This window comes from Mustela nigripes, chromosome 5 (assembly GCF_022355385.1).
Source record: "Mustela nigripes isolate SB6536 chromosome 5, MUSNIG.SB6536, whole genome shotgun sequence".
NCBI lineage: Eukaryota > Metazoa > Chordata > Mammalia > Carnivora > Mustelidae > Mustela > Mustela nigripes.
In genome coordinates this window covers 57,152,350-57,168,689 of record NC_081561.1, presented here as the reverse complement: position 1 = coordinate 57,168,689, position 16,340 = coordinate 57,152,350, and the positions used below count along the sequence as shown (strand labels likewise).

Below are 16,340 nucleotides of genomic sequence, written 5' to 3'. Positions count from 1 at the left end.
CAGTTCTAGAAATGGGGGAAAGCAGTAATCGTCAATATTAGCTCTTACAGGTCAGTCCCTCAGTTGGTGCTTTAAATGCAAGTCTTATTTAATTTTTAACTGCAAGGGGCATATCAATATTATCCATAGTTTACAGGTGAGAAAATTAACGCTTTTTAGAGAAGTTACGATAACTTATCTAGGTCAAAGAGCTGGGGAGTCTCAGAAACCTGATCAAACCCAAACCCAACCAACTTCAAAGCCCACTCTGTTAAAACAGGGTTCGTATAGGTGGTGGTACAGATCCAGCTGTGTGACACTCTCAGCTGTATGCTGTTAACGAGATAGGTGACCTGCACAGGTTATACAAGGTCTCTGAGACTCGATCTTCCTCATCTGTCAAATGGGGATGATAAAACCTTTCTCAAAGTGCCTTTAAGACTGGAAATAGTAGGGACGCCTGGGTGGCTCAGTTGGTTTAAGCAGCTGCCTTCGGCTCAGGTCATGATCCCAGCGTCCTGGAATTGAGTCCCACATCGGGCTCCTTGCTCAGCAGGGAGCCTGCTTCTCCCTCTGACTCTGCCTTCCACTCTGTCTGCCTGTGCTCGCTCTCTCTCTCTCTCTCTCTCTCTCTGATAAATAAATAAATAAAATCTTAAAAAAAAAAAAAGACTGGAAATAGTATACTTTTCTCTGCAAGATACCCAGTGTGTGCACTAGGTCATTATTATATTTTAAAATTTTAACTCACTAAGTCTTCTCTATGGTTATATTCTCCTTTAGCATCTGCATGGCCCACTGATAAAGGATTTTTTAAAAAATGCTACTTAATGAGACATCAGGACAATTGGAAGGGTTATCCATTTTCAAAATGAGTAAGGGGGTTTGCTTTGTGCAGGTGGGGGAAAGAGGCACATCTGAAACATAATCAGACTCCCAAAGCCTGGTGGGGGAGCAGTGAGAACTAAGGACATTGAAAGGTGGGTACAATAAGTTTCAATAAGTAGAGAGGTGAGGGTTTTGCAGTAAACATAGTTGAGGTAGAAAGCCTACTGCTTGTCCCTGGGATAAGAGGAGACAAGTTGGGTTCACACCTACAGGTGATGCAGCTACAGATTAGTGGCAGAAAAGGTCAGAGAAGATACCTTAGGGCCAGATTATAGAAAGCCTTCAGTTTCATGCTAAGGAGTTTACTTAACACCTAAAAATTTTTAAAATCAAAATGGCTATAGGATAGAAGATTTCTCAAAATGAGCGTTTTTGCTCTGTAAAACACTTAAGATAGCCTGAAGTATCACATCAAAATACATGGTCACTTATTAACTGAGCAAAAGGGTGGGGATGGAGTGGTTAACCCGGCTCTCTGTGAAACCGAGTATCCCTGTTCCCACAGGCTTGAACACGTGTGGAGAATTCACAGGAACCAGACCACCACTAAGGCAAAATATACTTGACTCATAGTGTCACACGCTTTTATATTCCTCAGGAAACAAAACCCATTTCCCTTGACTCCCAGATATATAAGGAAGTTTTGAGATTTTTACCTCCATGTGCAGACCTACCTCAGGGATACATGGGTTCAGTTCCAAACCACTACAATGAAGTGAGTCAATGACTTTTGTTGGTCTCCCAGTACATATGAAAGTTATGTTTACACTGCAGTGTAGTCTATTAAACGTGCAATGGCATTATCTAAACAAAGAGATATACATACCTTGATTAAAAAAAAAAACCTACCTAATTGCTAAACAAAAATCCTAACCATCACCTAAACTTTCAGTGAGTCGTATCTTTTTGCTGGTGGAGGGTCTCTCTTCTGTGTTGATGGCGGCTGACTGATCAAGGGGGACGGTTGCTGAAGGCTGGAGTGGCTGTGGCAATTTAAAAAAATAAGACAACAGTGGGGGCACCTGGGTGGCTCAGTTGGTTAAGCGTCCTGGGATCCAGCCCACATCGGACTCCCTGCTCAGCAGGAAGCCTGCTTCTCCCTCTCCTGCTCCCCCTGCTTGTGTTTCCTCTCTTACTGCCTCTCTCTGTCCGAATCTTTAAAAAAAATAAAAACAAAATAAGAGACAACAATGAAGTTTGCCCCTTCGATGGATTCCTCCTTCCATGAAGTTTCTCTTGCATGCCGGTTGACAGCATTTTACTCACTCCAAACGAGTCAGTCCTCTCATGCCCTGCTGCTGCTTTCTCTGCGAAGGGTAACTCCTATTGTAAATTCTTTGTGGTCATCTCAACAACCTTCACAGCATCTCCACCAAGGGCCGACTCCAGCTCAAGAAACCACTTCCTTTGGTCATCCATAAGCAGCCATTCTCAGCCACTCCCGTCTTATCACGAGATTGCAGCAACTCAGTCCCCTCTTCAGGCCACACTTGGAATTCAAGTTCTCTGTTTCCACCCCATCTGCTGTTACTTCCTCCACTCAAGTCTCGAACCTTCAGTTTGTAAGAAATGCAATAAATTGCAAAGCCCACTAAAGCAACATACGCCTGTGTTGGGCTATTCTGCTTCCACAATTTTGTACAGAATTAAAGAACATCAAAGTAATTGGAAAAAGTAGCCAGTTAAAAGTACTCTGAATGTTTCCTTTGTTACCTTCGCGTGAATAATGTGTTATAATCCGAATCCCTGGCCTGTCTTATGCACCTTCCTTGAGTAGGTAGAATCCACCTGAGATAAACCATCAAGTAAAGGCAACAAATTATAAACTCTCTTTCATCCATCTTAATCTGCTGCCTTTGCCTTGTCTCCAATATCCTTATCCTTGGCCAGGCCCCATGTAGTTACCATATTGAAATTGAGTATCCCTCATCCTGTGGTGAAACAATGCTTTCACCATTTGCTTGATCTATTTTTTCTTCCCATGACCAAAAGTCAAAGGGAAGTGTTTCCAAATTCTACCTAGTATACCACATTGCTAAAACTCAATTCTACTCACAATTAAAAAAAAAGATGCATGAAAGCCTGTATTGTATTTTTTCCTGTATTGTATTTTTAAGGAGTGTTATGTCATTGCAACACGTTTTCATTAGCACTGTGCCTGTTTTGATACTTGTCCACTAAAGTAATGTAAAAGTCATTATTAAGTTTGACACTAAAAAAGCATCATCTTACTAAAACCAAAATTTAGACTGGCACGGTTCTGATATACATCTGTCTTTACATTTTAAGGAAAAAAAAATCCTAGTCCAAGCTTCAATCACTTTTATGGTATAGTCTACATTTTACAATATGAGTTATTTGAGAAAATACATTAAAATCATACACACACACACACATTTTAGACTGTTTTTAAACAAGACTTTTTAAAAAGGGCTTTTAATCTAAATGCTGTTGCTCTGTTTCTGTAGAGTTCTGTAGACTAACATCGTGGCTGGTTATGTTAATGTTGGTCCCTGGAATAAGATTAGCATCTTTTCCTTCAATCAAAGAATCCCACTGATCAAAATCTTTCTGCAGTCCTGTAAAATAGAAATGGGAATATATTAGCATAGTAACAGCTTAGTGCCTCTAGGTGGCAGCATAGCCTCACTAATGACATGATTACAGCCCTGGCCGCTGCTTCTGTGTAAGTGATGGAGCTAGGCACTTGCAGATCAGCCAGGACCCTCAGCATGGAAGTCCATTAAGTGCGCCCAGAAGAACTATTCCCTTTAACAGGTAGACTCGCTGTCTGTGATAAAGAGCATGCAAGCAGCAGAATTAAATTTCTCACGCTTCTGTTTGCAAACTGATTTACTGCCCTATTACATTGCAAACCAACTGGAGACAGAATAGGACTAAGGCTGGATTAAGAGAGTTTTGTCCTAAGGATCACCTGGTTTACGTCATGAAATACTCTTAGTTTCTTACCTAAGTGCTTTTGTAAAAATGCTAATGAAGCTTTGTTGCTAAGACCAAGTGCTACATTTGAATCTATATCTCCTTTTAAGGTGAATATGTATCCAATTATTTTGCCAGTTGCAAATGTGAAATCAGCAAAATTTTGATGGACTGAACCCCTGAAAGAGAAAGGAGAGTTATAAATCACATAGTTTGACAAACTTATTTCTGTAGTTAGGGTGCAGGAAGGTTACTGGCCTCACTGGCTATGTGCTGAAAAACCAAGGAAATAAAACCTGTAGATTTGATCTCTTTTTAGTTGTATTTGTGGGTCACAGGGTGCACGTATAGGGATCTTAGAGTGTATTTTCATCTTCCCTTTTAGATAAACAAAGATTCCAGTCTTCAGCGGCATCTTGGCTTTAGAAGAAATGATTTTCTTTCTTTTTTTTTTTTTTTTTTTTTTGAGCTGATGCAACGTATTATGTTTTGCAGGGACTGTGTATTCAGAGCCAGAAGCCTATTATATTTGCTTACCAACACCACCTAACTTCGTATCTATTTGATGCTAGTCAAAACACACTGCACATAAGCCTGGGATAAAGTAGATTTAAGGAAAAAAAAAAAACCCTTTTCCTTTTATTATTTAAGCTGGAAGTATCTTATAGGTATCATTTATGCTGCTCCTTAAATCCACCAACAGCCTAATATCAAGTAGAATGGCCTTTTCCTTGGTGCAGTAGTTTTCTACTGCCTCTCAGACATTTGACACTTTCTTGCAGGTTTGTGTTTTTTTCTTTGTTTCCCTGACCATCTCTTTCTTGTTTGTACCTTCCCTTCTTCCCCTAACCACTCTGTTCTCCACTGGCTCTTCACATACAAACAGGCATTTCCCAAGATTCTGTTTAACCCACTTGGTGGTCTTATCTGCACAGGTTTCATGTGTAATATGCAAATTTTATATTTTCCCAATGTGTGGCCAGACATCTCTACCCAGATTTCCCTGGCTCAAGCTAAGAGATTATAAGAACACATCTTTCCAGCACCCCCTCCCCTACCGTGCTCCCCTTCCTCTTTATTATATTCCTGCTTATAAGCCAACCACCACTCCCAGTTATCTATACTTGAACCAGAACCATCTGCCTCCCGCTCCTTCTTCCCTGCTTCCAATCACAACATGGATGTCAGAAGCACAAAGAAGCTAGAAACAGGGTCAGCAGCAGAAGCCCAGATGCTACCAACAGTGGTGGAATGGCCTCAGGAGGAGACCTTGGCGGAAGAGAGGAAGGGAGCCATCAAAACAATGGGAGGAAGGGCGAAGAGTAGGGTTGTAGTACCCCTGGGAGGAGAAACAGGGACGTCCACAAGGTTAAGTTCAAATGGATACAGAGAGCAGGGTCTAAGTGGCAAATAGCCTGCGGGGTCTTTTATGTCCTTGGTAGGGCGAGTTCCAGTATGCTGGTGGGGGTTTGGGGAGCTAGCCTACAGGAATCAAAGTATACATGGAAGTAAGCATGAACTATGAAATATGAGCTATTATTTCCAGGTTCCTAGCAGAGAAAGGAAGAAAAAAAAATAAGGTAGAGTAAGAGCCTAGTAAAGAAGTGGAGTTGAGGGAGGCTGGGCATTCTGCATTATTTCTGTTTTAAAATTAAATAGACTTGCCCATCCAAATACTGAAGTCCTTAGCTAACGTGAAGCTAAACTGAGATCTTTAACTATCTAGACCCTCCTCACTATCTAAAGTCTCTTGATCCTTCCAGACCAATTCTACTCCCTTGTCTGCCAAGCAGCCTGTCCTGAACACCTCAGGCGGAAAAGCCTCCATTCTCTGACCCCATAGCGTTTACTGCCTACATGGTTTGTGTTTCCTTCCCGCCCCCTCTTCTTGTCTTCTTTGAAATAAGCCAGGTTTCAGAAGAGGGATGAGCCCTACCTTGTAACATCACATTGTGAGCTCAAAACTCTCCTGGGGTTTCTTTTTCACACCCATGATACCAGCATATCACTGATGCTCAAAGGCATCCCATCATAGCTTTGGGGGAATTTACAAATGCATATTCTTTTGAAACAGGTACACACTGCACATCTCAACAGATGCTCTCCCTTTTTTCCCCAAAGAGTTCCTAGTCTAGCCTGTTGATGGAATACTTCTCCCTACCCCAGCTCCCAAATGCATAAGCCTGCTCTTGTATCCTAATGCAAATTTTAATTATCAGTATAGGAAGGACTTACATTAACACATCTCAAAAAAGAATAAGCATAAATGCACTTAGACCCTGAAATTATCTCATATTCTCCCTCATGGAAAGTCTAAACAGTGCATTTAACGACTCTATCATGCCTACCAAATGGTATCTTTTGGTGTATATCCAAGTTTCAAGTTTCTGTTTCATATAATGAAATAAATCACTTATTAATATTCACCTGATTGTAATCATTTTTCTTTCTTTGCCGGGTGAGTAGCACTTTTCCATTTTTTCGATATTAGCAGGATATTGGAACCGTTCCGAGTTGATAAAAAAGAGGGGCTGAGGAATTCTGGAAAATATTTCATCATCCAGCGGAGCCATCCAAGCATCCAGGGCAATCCCACATCTGCAGGAGTTTGGGGACAATGACAAAAGAAGGCTGGTGACACACTGACGGACATGCGGAATTTCTAAAGATGTTAGGATTAATGGGCATACACCATCCTGGTTTACTGTGGGTTATCTCACTGGTATTACACCTCAGTGTGGGAAAGGAATATGATGAGCTTTATAAGGTAGCAGACTTGGAATTACATAACCATTTTCTTTAGGAGACATTTAGGAATTGTGACCTTATAAGAGTATCTTTAAAATGTTTTATCATTTTTGTTACATTGCTTTCAAAATAAGCTTTTCAGTAAGAATTTCTCCAAAACTATGGGATGTCTGAAGACATACAATATATGCATTATTGCTCCCATGTTTCCAGGCCTTCTGGACACTTGCAGTCCATTTACTGTGCCTTTTTCACAATTAACTATTGGACCAGTTGCTTTATAGGTAGAGGTACTTCACCTGGATAAGTGTCTGGAGGTTGAAGAAAAACATACAAGGTATATCATTTGAAAATGTAACTTGAGTTTTAAAAGTACGTTTATCCTGGGGTGCCTTGGGTGGCTCAGTGGGTTAAAGCCTCTGCCTTTGGCTCAGGTCATGATCCCAGGGTCCTGGGATCAAGCCCCACATCGGGCTCTCTGCTCTGCAGGGAGCCTGCTTCCCCCTCTTTCTCTCTGCCTACTTGTGAAATGTGTAAGCCTGATGATTCACAGACCTGTACCTCTGGGGCAAATAACACATTATATGTTAATAAAAATAATTTTAAAAAATTTTGTAAGCATTTTCTAAAAAATATATCAAATATTGTTCTTAATGATGTGATTCAAAAATATTCCCATTTAAATTCCAAATAAAAGAATAACGTTCATTTAAAAAAAAAGAGTCCCATGGTCTGTCTCCCTCTCTGGTTTCATGCCATTTCATCTTTCCTCTCTTCCCCCATGATCCTCTGCCTTGTTTCTCAAATTCCACATTATCAGTGAAATCATAAGATAACTATCTTTATCTGACTTATTTCACCTAGCATAATACCCTCTAGGGTGTTATGTGAAATATTAAGTGAAATAATATTTTATTTATTTGTTTGTGTGTTTAATTTATTTGCGAGAGAGCCAGTGGAGGGAGGAGCACAGGAGGAGGGAGAGGAAGAGAGAAAGAATCTCAAGCAGACACCACACTGAGTGCAGAGCCCAACCTGGGCTAGTTCTTAAGATCCTGAGCTCATGACCTGAGCTGAAACCAAGAGTCAGATGCTTAACTGCCTTAGCCACCCAGGCACTCCAAGACCTCTATCGATCTTAAAGATGGGGAAAAAAAATCAATTTAAAAATGCCTGGCATATTGGGGAAATCTAGAAATACTCTAAGATACACTACTGATGTCACAACCATTATGTCATAGATTTTATATATATATATACATATATATGGATAGATTCTATATATACATATACATTACATATATATGTATATATAGAGAGAGATTTCCAAGTGAAAATATTAAGCCCTTAAGTAAATATATAAGAATGATGAAGAAAAATATATAGGAGTGGGGAAGCTTTTAGTAGCAAGCGAGGTAGATGGTTTCTGTCTGGGAAAATTCATACAGAGTACTTTATGGAGGCAAAAGAACCGACTTATAAACCCTGGAGGATCCTTTCCTCATTAAGAATTTGATAAATGGGGGCACCTGGGTGGCTCAGTGGGTTAAAGCCTCTGCTTCAGGCTCAGGTCATGATCCCAGGGTCCTGGAATGGAGCCCCACATCGGGCTCTCTGCTCAGCAGGGAGCCTGCTTCCTCCTCTCTCTCTCTGCCTGACTCTCTGCCTATTTGTGATCTCTGTCTGTCAAATAAATAAATAAAATCTTTTAAAAAAAGAATTTGATAAATATTCTCTCTCACATGGGTTATAGCTTTCTGTCTTCCAGTAACTTAGTTTTCTTTCTCTTCCTTCTCTTACCTGAATCTCTGGTCTTCACTGAGAGTCTGAACAACCGTGGCTCCACCAAAAGAGTGTCCAATAACTGCTATTTTATCCCTGTCGATAGAGTCCTGTATAAAACAGCACAATATATATTAATCACTGTCTCACAGGCGGTTAGAATAGAACGGTTTTTCACATTCTAAAATTTGTGTTCACTGCATGGGCATGGTTAAGTACTTTGATCTCTTGTATAAGAAATGCATACATACATACACTCACATGCACTCACACACACATACACACACGTATACACACACATACATACACATGGACGTACACGGGCATATATGCACACAAATCCACATGTTGGGCATTCGTAGAAGTTCAAAGTAAACTAGGCAAAGTTCCTAGGCACCCACACTTGAAACACTGACATCATTGCTGACTTCTGCCTCTCCCCACTCCACATTTAATTCATGTGTTCATTCCCTGCGTATCTATCGTGCACCTGCTCTATGTCGGGCACCATAGACCACTTTCAATGAGCTCCCAGTCTACCGTGGAGGACCAGGTACAGGTATGTGATGCAGATCCAACAGCGTTCAACAGGATGGTGCCAAGGAGCACACGTGACAGATAGCTCAGCAGCCCAGGGGTGGCAGTGGGGTCCAAGAAAGCTTCCTGGGGAAGGTGATGCCTGACCAGGGAGAGTAAGCAAGACTCAGGGAGAAGAATGTGTCAGGCCAAGAGGACAGCATGTACAAAAGCACGGAGGCAGGAGAGGGAGAGGCAGACTAAGGGACAGCAAACTCTTCGCGGAATCAGGAGAACAGAGCATCATCTTCTGCCTGAACGGAAGTACTTCTTGTTCCTTCTATCCCATCCTCCATCTCCATGCACAATTTCAGGTCTTTGTTCATGCAGTCCACTTCGACAGTCTTCTACTCCCTCTCAATAGTCTGTTGAAAACTTCTGACCACCACTGCAGGATCAAGCTCAAAATATGCAAGAGCCAGCCCGAAATTTAACTACTTCCACTGGACGTATTGAGTTGAACCAGAGAATTTACTCTTTTGGTGGCTCTTGGCAATTTCATATTTCATGCAACCTAATGCATTCCTCGTAGCTGTACTACTTCGCGTATCTTTTTTTTTCTTTTAATTTGCAGCCCTCTGTCGTGTCAAGCCTTGCATTACAGCAGAAAAGCGGATGAAGAGGAACAATGAAGAATGACAGGACAAGGAACATGGCTTTTTCTTAAGCTCACCTTCAGTTGCTCCACATCAAACTCTAAATCTAAGACATTCTTCACTGGCCTTCCACGATCAATGTCCAGAATCAAATCAAGAGCTTGGGAACACTCCTTTGCTCTTTTCTGTACCTAAGATGATGATCAGAAAAAGGAAATGACAAAGTAAAAAGCTGTGGCACTTATTTTAGAGTCTGCATAGGTGTTGCATGTGGGAAACCTGGCTGATTGCTTCTACACTGGAAATGTCTAAGTGATTAGTGACTGGAACATGACCAGCGTCTTGACGTGGGCTCCAGCTTTGCAGGTTATAGCTGAATCCAAATCCTAGCTCTGGTGCTTACCTGTTGTGTGACCTCAGATGAGGTACACAACATCTCTGAGCTTCCGTTTGTTGTATGGCAGTGCCTACCTCGGTGAAATGTGGGTGGGATTACATGCAAGGACATATACATGAAACACCCACTGCAAAACCTGGCACAGAGGCAAAAGCCAGTGTGCTCTTACCTCATCTTCCAGACACTCTTGTGAAAAAGATACTGTTATTATTCATTATATTGTAACAGATCAAAGAGGTCAAACACAGTAAGTAACTTGTTTGAGATCAGCCCACCCTGAAGTGATGGCACCAGCATTCAAACACAGATCTTACTACTTATTCCATATTGCATCTGTCTTTAATATTGTCTTGGAAGGGAGGATCTTTGTCAATTTCTTTTCTAGCACTTCTGAGATTCTAAAATGAGCAGTTCTACTGCAAAAGATTTCTGAATATGTACCGTCTTCTCTCAGGATATGTATGTCTGTCTTTGTTTTCACTATGATCCAGACTTTTCATTAAGGGAACTGTGTCTCTCAGAGAATCTTCTGACAGGTCTTTGGGGGGATGGGAAGCAGGAGAGCAAGGAGCTCCCCCAGTAGCACATAAATGACATGAGCAAGCCTTAACGCATTTGCATATACATTTTAGTCTCCAGGACCCTCCCCTTCGGCTGCCACGTACCTGCTCACTTCGTACAGACATCTCCTCCTCCTCTGTTTTGAGGCTTTGGAGATAGAGCCAAGACTTGTTTCCTATTTCTGCAGCAGACTGGTCTTGGAAATAATAAGTCGCGGAGGCGGATCCATCTCTGCAATCAAACAGCCTCAATGCCTCCCCCTCGCTCTCCCTCGCCTTTGTCCCCTCCCTGCTCCCCATCCCCAGCTTCCCTCTGAGCTTTCTGACTTCCCAGTCTTCTTCCACTCTCTGTTTGTTTTCATGTTAAAGAGGCACCAAGAAAATGTCTTTGCTACAGGTCAAGTCCACCCTTTCCATCTCCTAATTCTAGGAGGTCAGCTGGAGACTCCTGCCGGAAACCGCATCCCAGGGCTGCCACTTACCCACTGTGTGGTTTGGGGCAAATGACTTACCTTTTCCAGCTTCATTGCCGCCTTCTTTCAAACAGTGATAACAGTAACCATTTTGAAGGGTTCTTACAAAGACTAAATGATGGTGCACAAACAGGGCACACAATAAACACCAGAAATGCTAGCTGCTTTTTAACTCTTGATAGTTTAACCCAGTCTCCTTTTTGTTTTGTTTTGTTTTGTTTTCCCTTCATCATGTAACCACAGTTGACAATTCCACTGATTTTTTTTTTTTTTATAAATATTTTCTGAAAATTAGAGCCCAGGTGACCTACCTGTGTTCTACAGCAGCAACTATGAACCCATGGGATGCCAGATCAATGCCAATAGCAGAATAAATGGTCCTTCAAAACAAAAGGAGGAAAGCATTAAACTACCAGCCATGCCTAGGTAGGGTCCGCTAATAAACCTGGGAACATGGAGCCATTATACCCCTGTAGTAATGCCCGGGGGGTAAACCAGATGGCTGTGGTTCTCAAAGCTCTGGTCCTCAGGGTATATTTGACAACATCTGGAGGTATTTTCATTATCATGATGGGCAAACGGTGCTACTGGCCTCTAGTGGGTAGAGGGATAGCGCTAAACATCCTAGAGCACACAGGACCACCCTCCACTGTAAGAAATTATTTCCTGCAAAACTTTTTTTGTAGTCCTGGATGCCTGGGTGGCTTGGTTGGTTAGGCCATGGCCTTCGGCTCGGGTCATGATCCCAGAGTCCCAGGATCGAGTCCCACATTGGGCTCCCTGCTCTGCCGGGAGCTTCCTTCTCCCTCTGACATTCTCCCATCTCATCTCTCACTCTCTCTCTCTCTCAAATAAATAAGTAAAATCTTTAAAACACACACACACAAAGCAACAACAAATGTCGGTAGTCCCAAGATTGAGAAATCCTGATGCAGTATTCTAAATATCACTTTTGAGAGTTCTGGGCTTTAATCTTGGCCCTACTACTTATCAGCTATATGACTTTTGTTAATTATATTCCTGGTCGGCACCTGTACAATGGGACTAATAATGCCTTTCCTTTAGAACAGTTGTAAAGTTTTCGCAAGACAGTGTATGTAGGAAGGCAATGCAGTGTGGTGCTTAGGAGAATGGGACCTGCAGTCCAATCCCTGTGTTTGGTCCACCACTGATGAGCTGTCTGCCCTGGGGAAGTCACTGACCCTTCCTCTGTAATGGCAGGGTACTTGGTGGGATTACTGTAAAGGATCAAGTAAGTTAATACATTTTCAGTGCTTATAACTATGTCTAAAACAGGGTAAAGACTGAACACATGTCAACTCTTATTTAAATGACTGGACACAAAGAATCACGTGCTAAGCAACTGCATCCATACCCCCTTTCCCTTCTTCTCTCTGCATAGTCTTCTCATTTGCACTCAGTAGGAAAGGGCAGTAGAGAACCAAAGGGAGGTAGTAGGAACTCTGTCTTCTACTGTTGAAAAAACACAACCTACTTAGGGAGGGATCCGCAAACCTTCCCTTGTCAAAGGCCAGGATGTCAACCTTCTCTTGTCAAAGGCCAGCTTGGTGGGCAGTACAGTATCTGTCACAGCTACTCAACTCTGTTGTTGTAGCACCGAAGTAGCCACAGGCAACGTAAAAGCTGGAATGAATGTGACTGTGTTTCAATAAAACTTTATTTATAGCAACAGGGAGCAGGCTGGAATTGCCAACCACTGGTCAAGTAGAAATTAAACAACTAGGTGGGCAACAACTAAAGTACCAAAGAAAATTTCTTTTGATTTATCTGTTTATTTACTTATTGAGAGAGAGAAAGAGAGAGAGCATGAGCAGAGGGAGGGACAGAGGGAAAGGAAGAGGGAGAGAATCTCAAGCGGACCCCCTGCTGAGTATGGAGCTTGCTACGGGACTCGATCTCATGACCCTGAGATCATAACCTGAGCCAAAATCAAGAGTCACATACTTAACCCACTGAGCCATCCAGGCTCGCCCCCTAAAGATAATTTCTTATTGCAGATACTCCCCCAACTTCTTGCCAGCTAAAATCCACCGATTTCTGAAAGTCTTTCTCATCCTCTGAGGTAGAAGAAGGGTAGGCAGCTGAAAGGACGGAAGAGGAGAGGGAGTGGAGGTCGTGAAAAGTGTGCCACTCCGAGGTCATGCCACAGAGAGCAGAGCTGATTCAAGACCCCACTCTAGAGGGGCACTCTAGAGGGGCAGTGCCCCTGCCCCTCTAGATCTATCAGCTATCTACCAGCTAAGCTTCCTGTGAGCAGAACCCAGTGGCTGGGCAGTATGGGCACTAATGTAGGTCCATTCTGGTAAGATGCGGGACTCCTTTGATGAGCAACTTCCAATCAAGCATTCCCTCGGTTGGCCTGGTCTCATGTCTCTTTGAAGTGTGCTGTAATCTGAGACTCTGTACCCAATCTCACCATTCCCCATCTCCTTCCCATGCGTCCAAGCTGCATCATGTTCTGAAGGTTCTCCCTATCTTTTCCTGCTCTGTTCCCTCTATCCTTCATAGACATTTCTCTCAATAAATGTCTTTTACAGGTAATCCAATCTTGGTGTCAATTTCTCAGAAGGCCTAACCCAGGGGATGGTTTTCAGACTGTAAATATTACAACATACAAGGGCTACAGCCAAAAGTGTGAATCCTTCTCTTCTTGTCATGAGGCTAGTCCCCATGAGCTGGAAGGAAGGAAGAAACTACTTGACAGGATAGGCCTGGACTGATGAACAGACCACAGCCAAAGGCTGAAGAACCCCAATTCCTCCAAGACAGGACCCAGTGTGATACTCTAAAATCTGCTCTTCTTTTGGGGGAGTGGGATGCATTCGGTCATTGGTCCTTCGGAATTCAAATTGTTCAGACTTTCAAACATTACCGGAATGCTCCAAGACCATGAGAAAAAACAATTAGTGGATATTTTTCCCCAGTCCTCAGAGGGGAGTTCCAGTCTGCGGGAGTTGTCATTGAACCTAGACAATAATGAGAAATGATCATTAGTGTTTTCTCTGACTTGAATGTTCCTGGTTTATTTAACTTACATCTTCTTAGTGCAAATCCTGACCCACGGAATTCATACTTATGTTTTTAATGTACTACTAGTCAATTCATTAAAAAGTCTGCTACTAGATACCTACCGACCTAGGACCTGAAGCATGTAGTTTTTCTCAAGACCATAAAATCATTAATCATCTGTTCTCACTGCCAGCTCTGTGCTTAAGATAAGACAGTCTCCTACTTACAGGTGTATTCAGGAAGGCTATTCCTTAGTGCCAAGCCCAGGTGTTGGCAGAACTTCAAAGAGAATATGCCGAAACTAAAATGAACTGCAGGAGCATTACACTGAGAACCAGAATCTTCGAATCAGGGACTCCTTCCCTTCTAATTTGGTTCTGATCAAGAGGAACACACCATTGACTTCATACTCAGATGTGGTCTTGGATGCCGCTCCGCTACTTATTAATGACCTTGAACAAGTTCCAAGAACTCCTGAGTTTCCCATTCCTCTTTCATAAAACAGAGCAGATGGTATCTTTTTTTTTTTAAAAAGATTTTATTTATTCATTTGACAGAGAGAGATCACAAATAGATGGAGAGGCAGACAGAGAGAGAGAGAGAGAGGGAAGCAGGCTCCCTGCTGAGCAGAGAGCCCGATGCGGGACTCGATCCCAGGACCCTGAGATCATGACCTGAGCCGAAGGCAGCGGCTTAACCCACTGAGCCACCCAGGCACCCAAGCAGATGGTGTCTTATAGGGCTTTTGTGAGAATGGTATCAAAGCAGGACATATATGCAAAGCACTCATCTCGTGACATCAGTAAGCAACTCAAAGCATGAAAGATACTGTCTTCCTTCCTGCACTTCTCAACTGCTCTTGTCATCGCACCCTCAGTGATTTGTGTTCCATTTTCTCCTTCATTAGACAGAGCTGCAGTCATGAAGACTGAGGATTGCTCTGGAAGTGATTTGTAACTTACTCAGCACCATACAGAGGTGTAGTGACATTTCCATCATTTCTGTTGTAGAGGGGTTTTTAAGAGAACTCCACGGAGAAATTTAAAATAAATGCCAGAAGTTGTAGGTAGTTTTGAGAGGGAAGTTTGAAGACATGGTTAGCCCTGGCCCAACAGTTGTGTCTGAGCAAACAGATAAGGAAACATCTATATTGGTGATAGGTAGACAAATGAAGTCATGAATGCCCAGCAGGTTGTCTTGGTGAGAGAACCTGGTACTTGGGGATGGGTGATGGGAATGAGGATGGAGTCCCCTCACTTACCATAGGGGAGAAATTGGCTTTCCCTTTCCTACAAAGCATCCAGGGCACGGGGCATGGCAGCCAGCCTGCTTCTTACTCACCAGATTACTGCTCCTCCACAGTATGTGAGCAGGAAAATTAAAGACCAGCCAGAGACAGATATTACAGGCAGTTGGAAAATCTCACACTTTCACTCCCTCCATCTCCCCCCATATATGTAGAACAAAGCAAATGAGAACCCTTGATTCTCTGATGGTTATCTGGGCTTTTAAGAAACACCTCGTCTGGGGCACCTGAGTGGCTCAGTGGGTTAAAGCCTCTGCCTTCGGCTCAGTTCATGATCTCAGGGTCCTGGGATCGAACCCCACATTGGGCTCTCTGCTCGGCAGGGAGCCTGCTTCCCCCTCTCTCTCTGCCTGCCTCTCTGCCTACTTGTGATCTCTCTCTGTCAAATAAATACATAAAATCTTAAAAAAAAAGCAAAAAAAAAAAAAAAACAAAAAAAAACCCCACTTTGTTTTCTGTAGAGAAGTTTAGACGAGAGAAAATCTACTTTTATCTTTGCCTGAAACTTCTGCTGTTTTCCAGCTTTTCTTATATTCTAGAGCCTACAAAGCAGGATCAATGGGAATCTTACCAAAAAATAAGCTTAGTATTTTGCCCATAAGCCAATGTGTTCCAAGATATTTACTAAGACCAAAAAAATATTCTTTGTTTGGGATCCAAAGGGTGTCAGAATGGTAGTCCTCCTCTTGGGATGGATAATACAAACGCAAGAAGGTACCCTGCAGAGGAAAGAAATTAACGTACTTTTAGTAAGGTTCCTTCTCCAATAGCTATTTTGCACATTTAGTTAGTGAAGACCCAAATACTTCTGCTGTTCACAGAGAGGTCCCGAAAAAAAAAAAAGTTAAGCTGCTGTGGTGACTGAATACAGTAGAAAGAGAAGCAAAATAGAACAGTATGCTTTCTGAGTGAAAAGAAAGCACAAGCATGTTGGTTTCAACCATTATGGATGAAGAAAACAAAGAGAATTTAAAGATAAATTGGTCAGGTGACAGCAGCAAATTGGGGAATGACTTAACTTGCGAAAGGCTTCCAATGGGACAAGATAAATGGCAACATGAGTCA

General features: G+C 42.4%; 1 protein-coding gene across 6 annotated transcripts in view; it reads right to left on the bottom strand.

Annotated features, from left to right (window-relative positions):
* Positions 1-3,174: 3,174 nt before the first annotated feature.
* The window catches only part of PLA2G7 (phospholipase A2 group VII), a 39,101-nt gene continuing 25,935 nt past the window's right edge, over positions 3,175-16,340 (bottom strand). For all 6 annotated transcript variants that reach the window (XM_059400310.1, XM_059400307.1, XM_059400309.1 and 3 more), the window contains 9 exons: positions 15,847-15,994; positions 13,833-13,926; positions 11,251-11,319; positions 10,572-10,698; positions 9,587-9,700; positions 8,356-8,447; positions 6,235-6,405; positions 3,838-3,986; positions 3,175-3,446 (listed from right to left, as the gene is read on the bottom strand). In XM_059400310.1, coding sequence (XP_059256293.1) covers positions 3,304-3,446; positions 3,838-3,986; positions 6,235-6,405; positions 8,356-8,447; positions 9,587-9,700; positions 10,572-10,698; positions 11,251-11,319; positions 13,833-13,926; positions 15,847-15,994 — 1,107 coding nt within the window. In that variant the 3' untranslated portion in view covers positions 3,175-3,303. The remainder of the gene's footprint in view (positions 3,447-3,837; positions 3,987-6,234; positions 6,406-8,355; positions 8,448-9,586; positions 9,701-10,571; positions 10,699-11,250; positions 11,320-13,832; positions 13,927-15,846; positions 15,995-16,340) is intronic.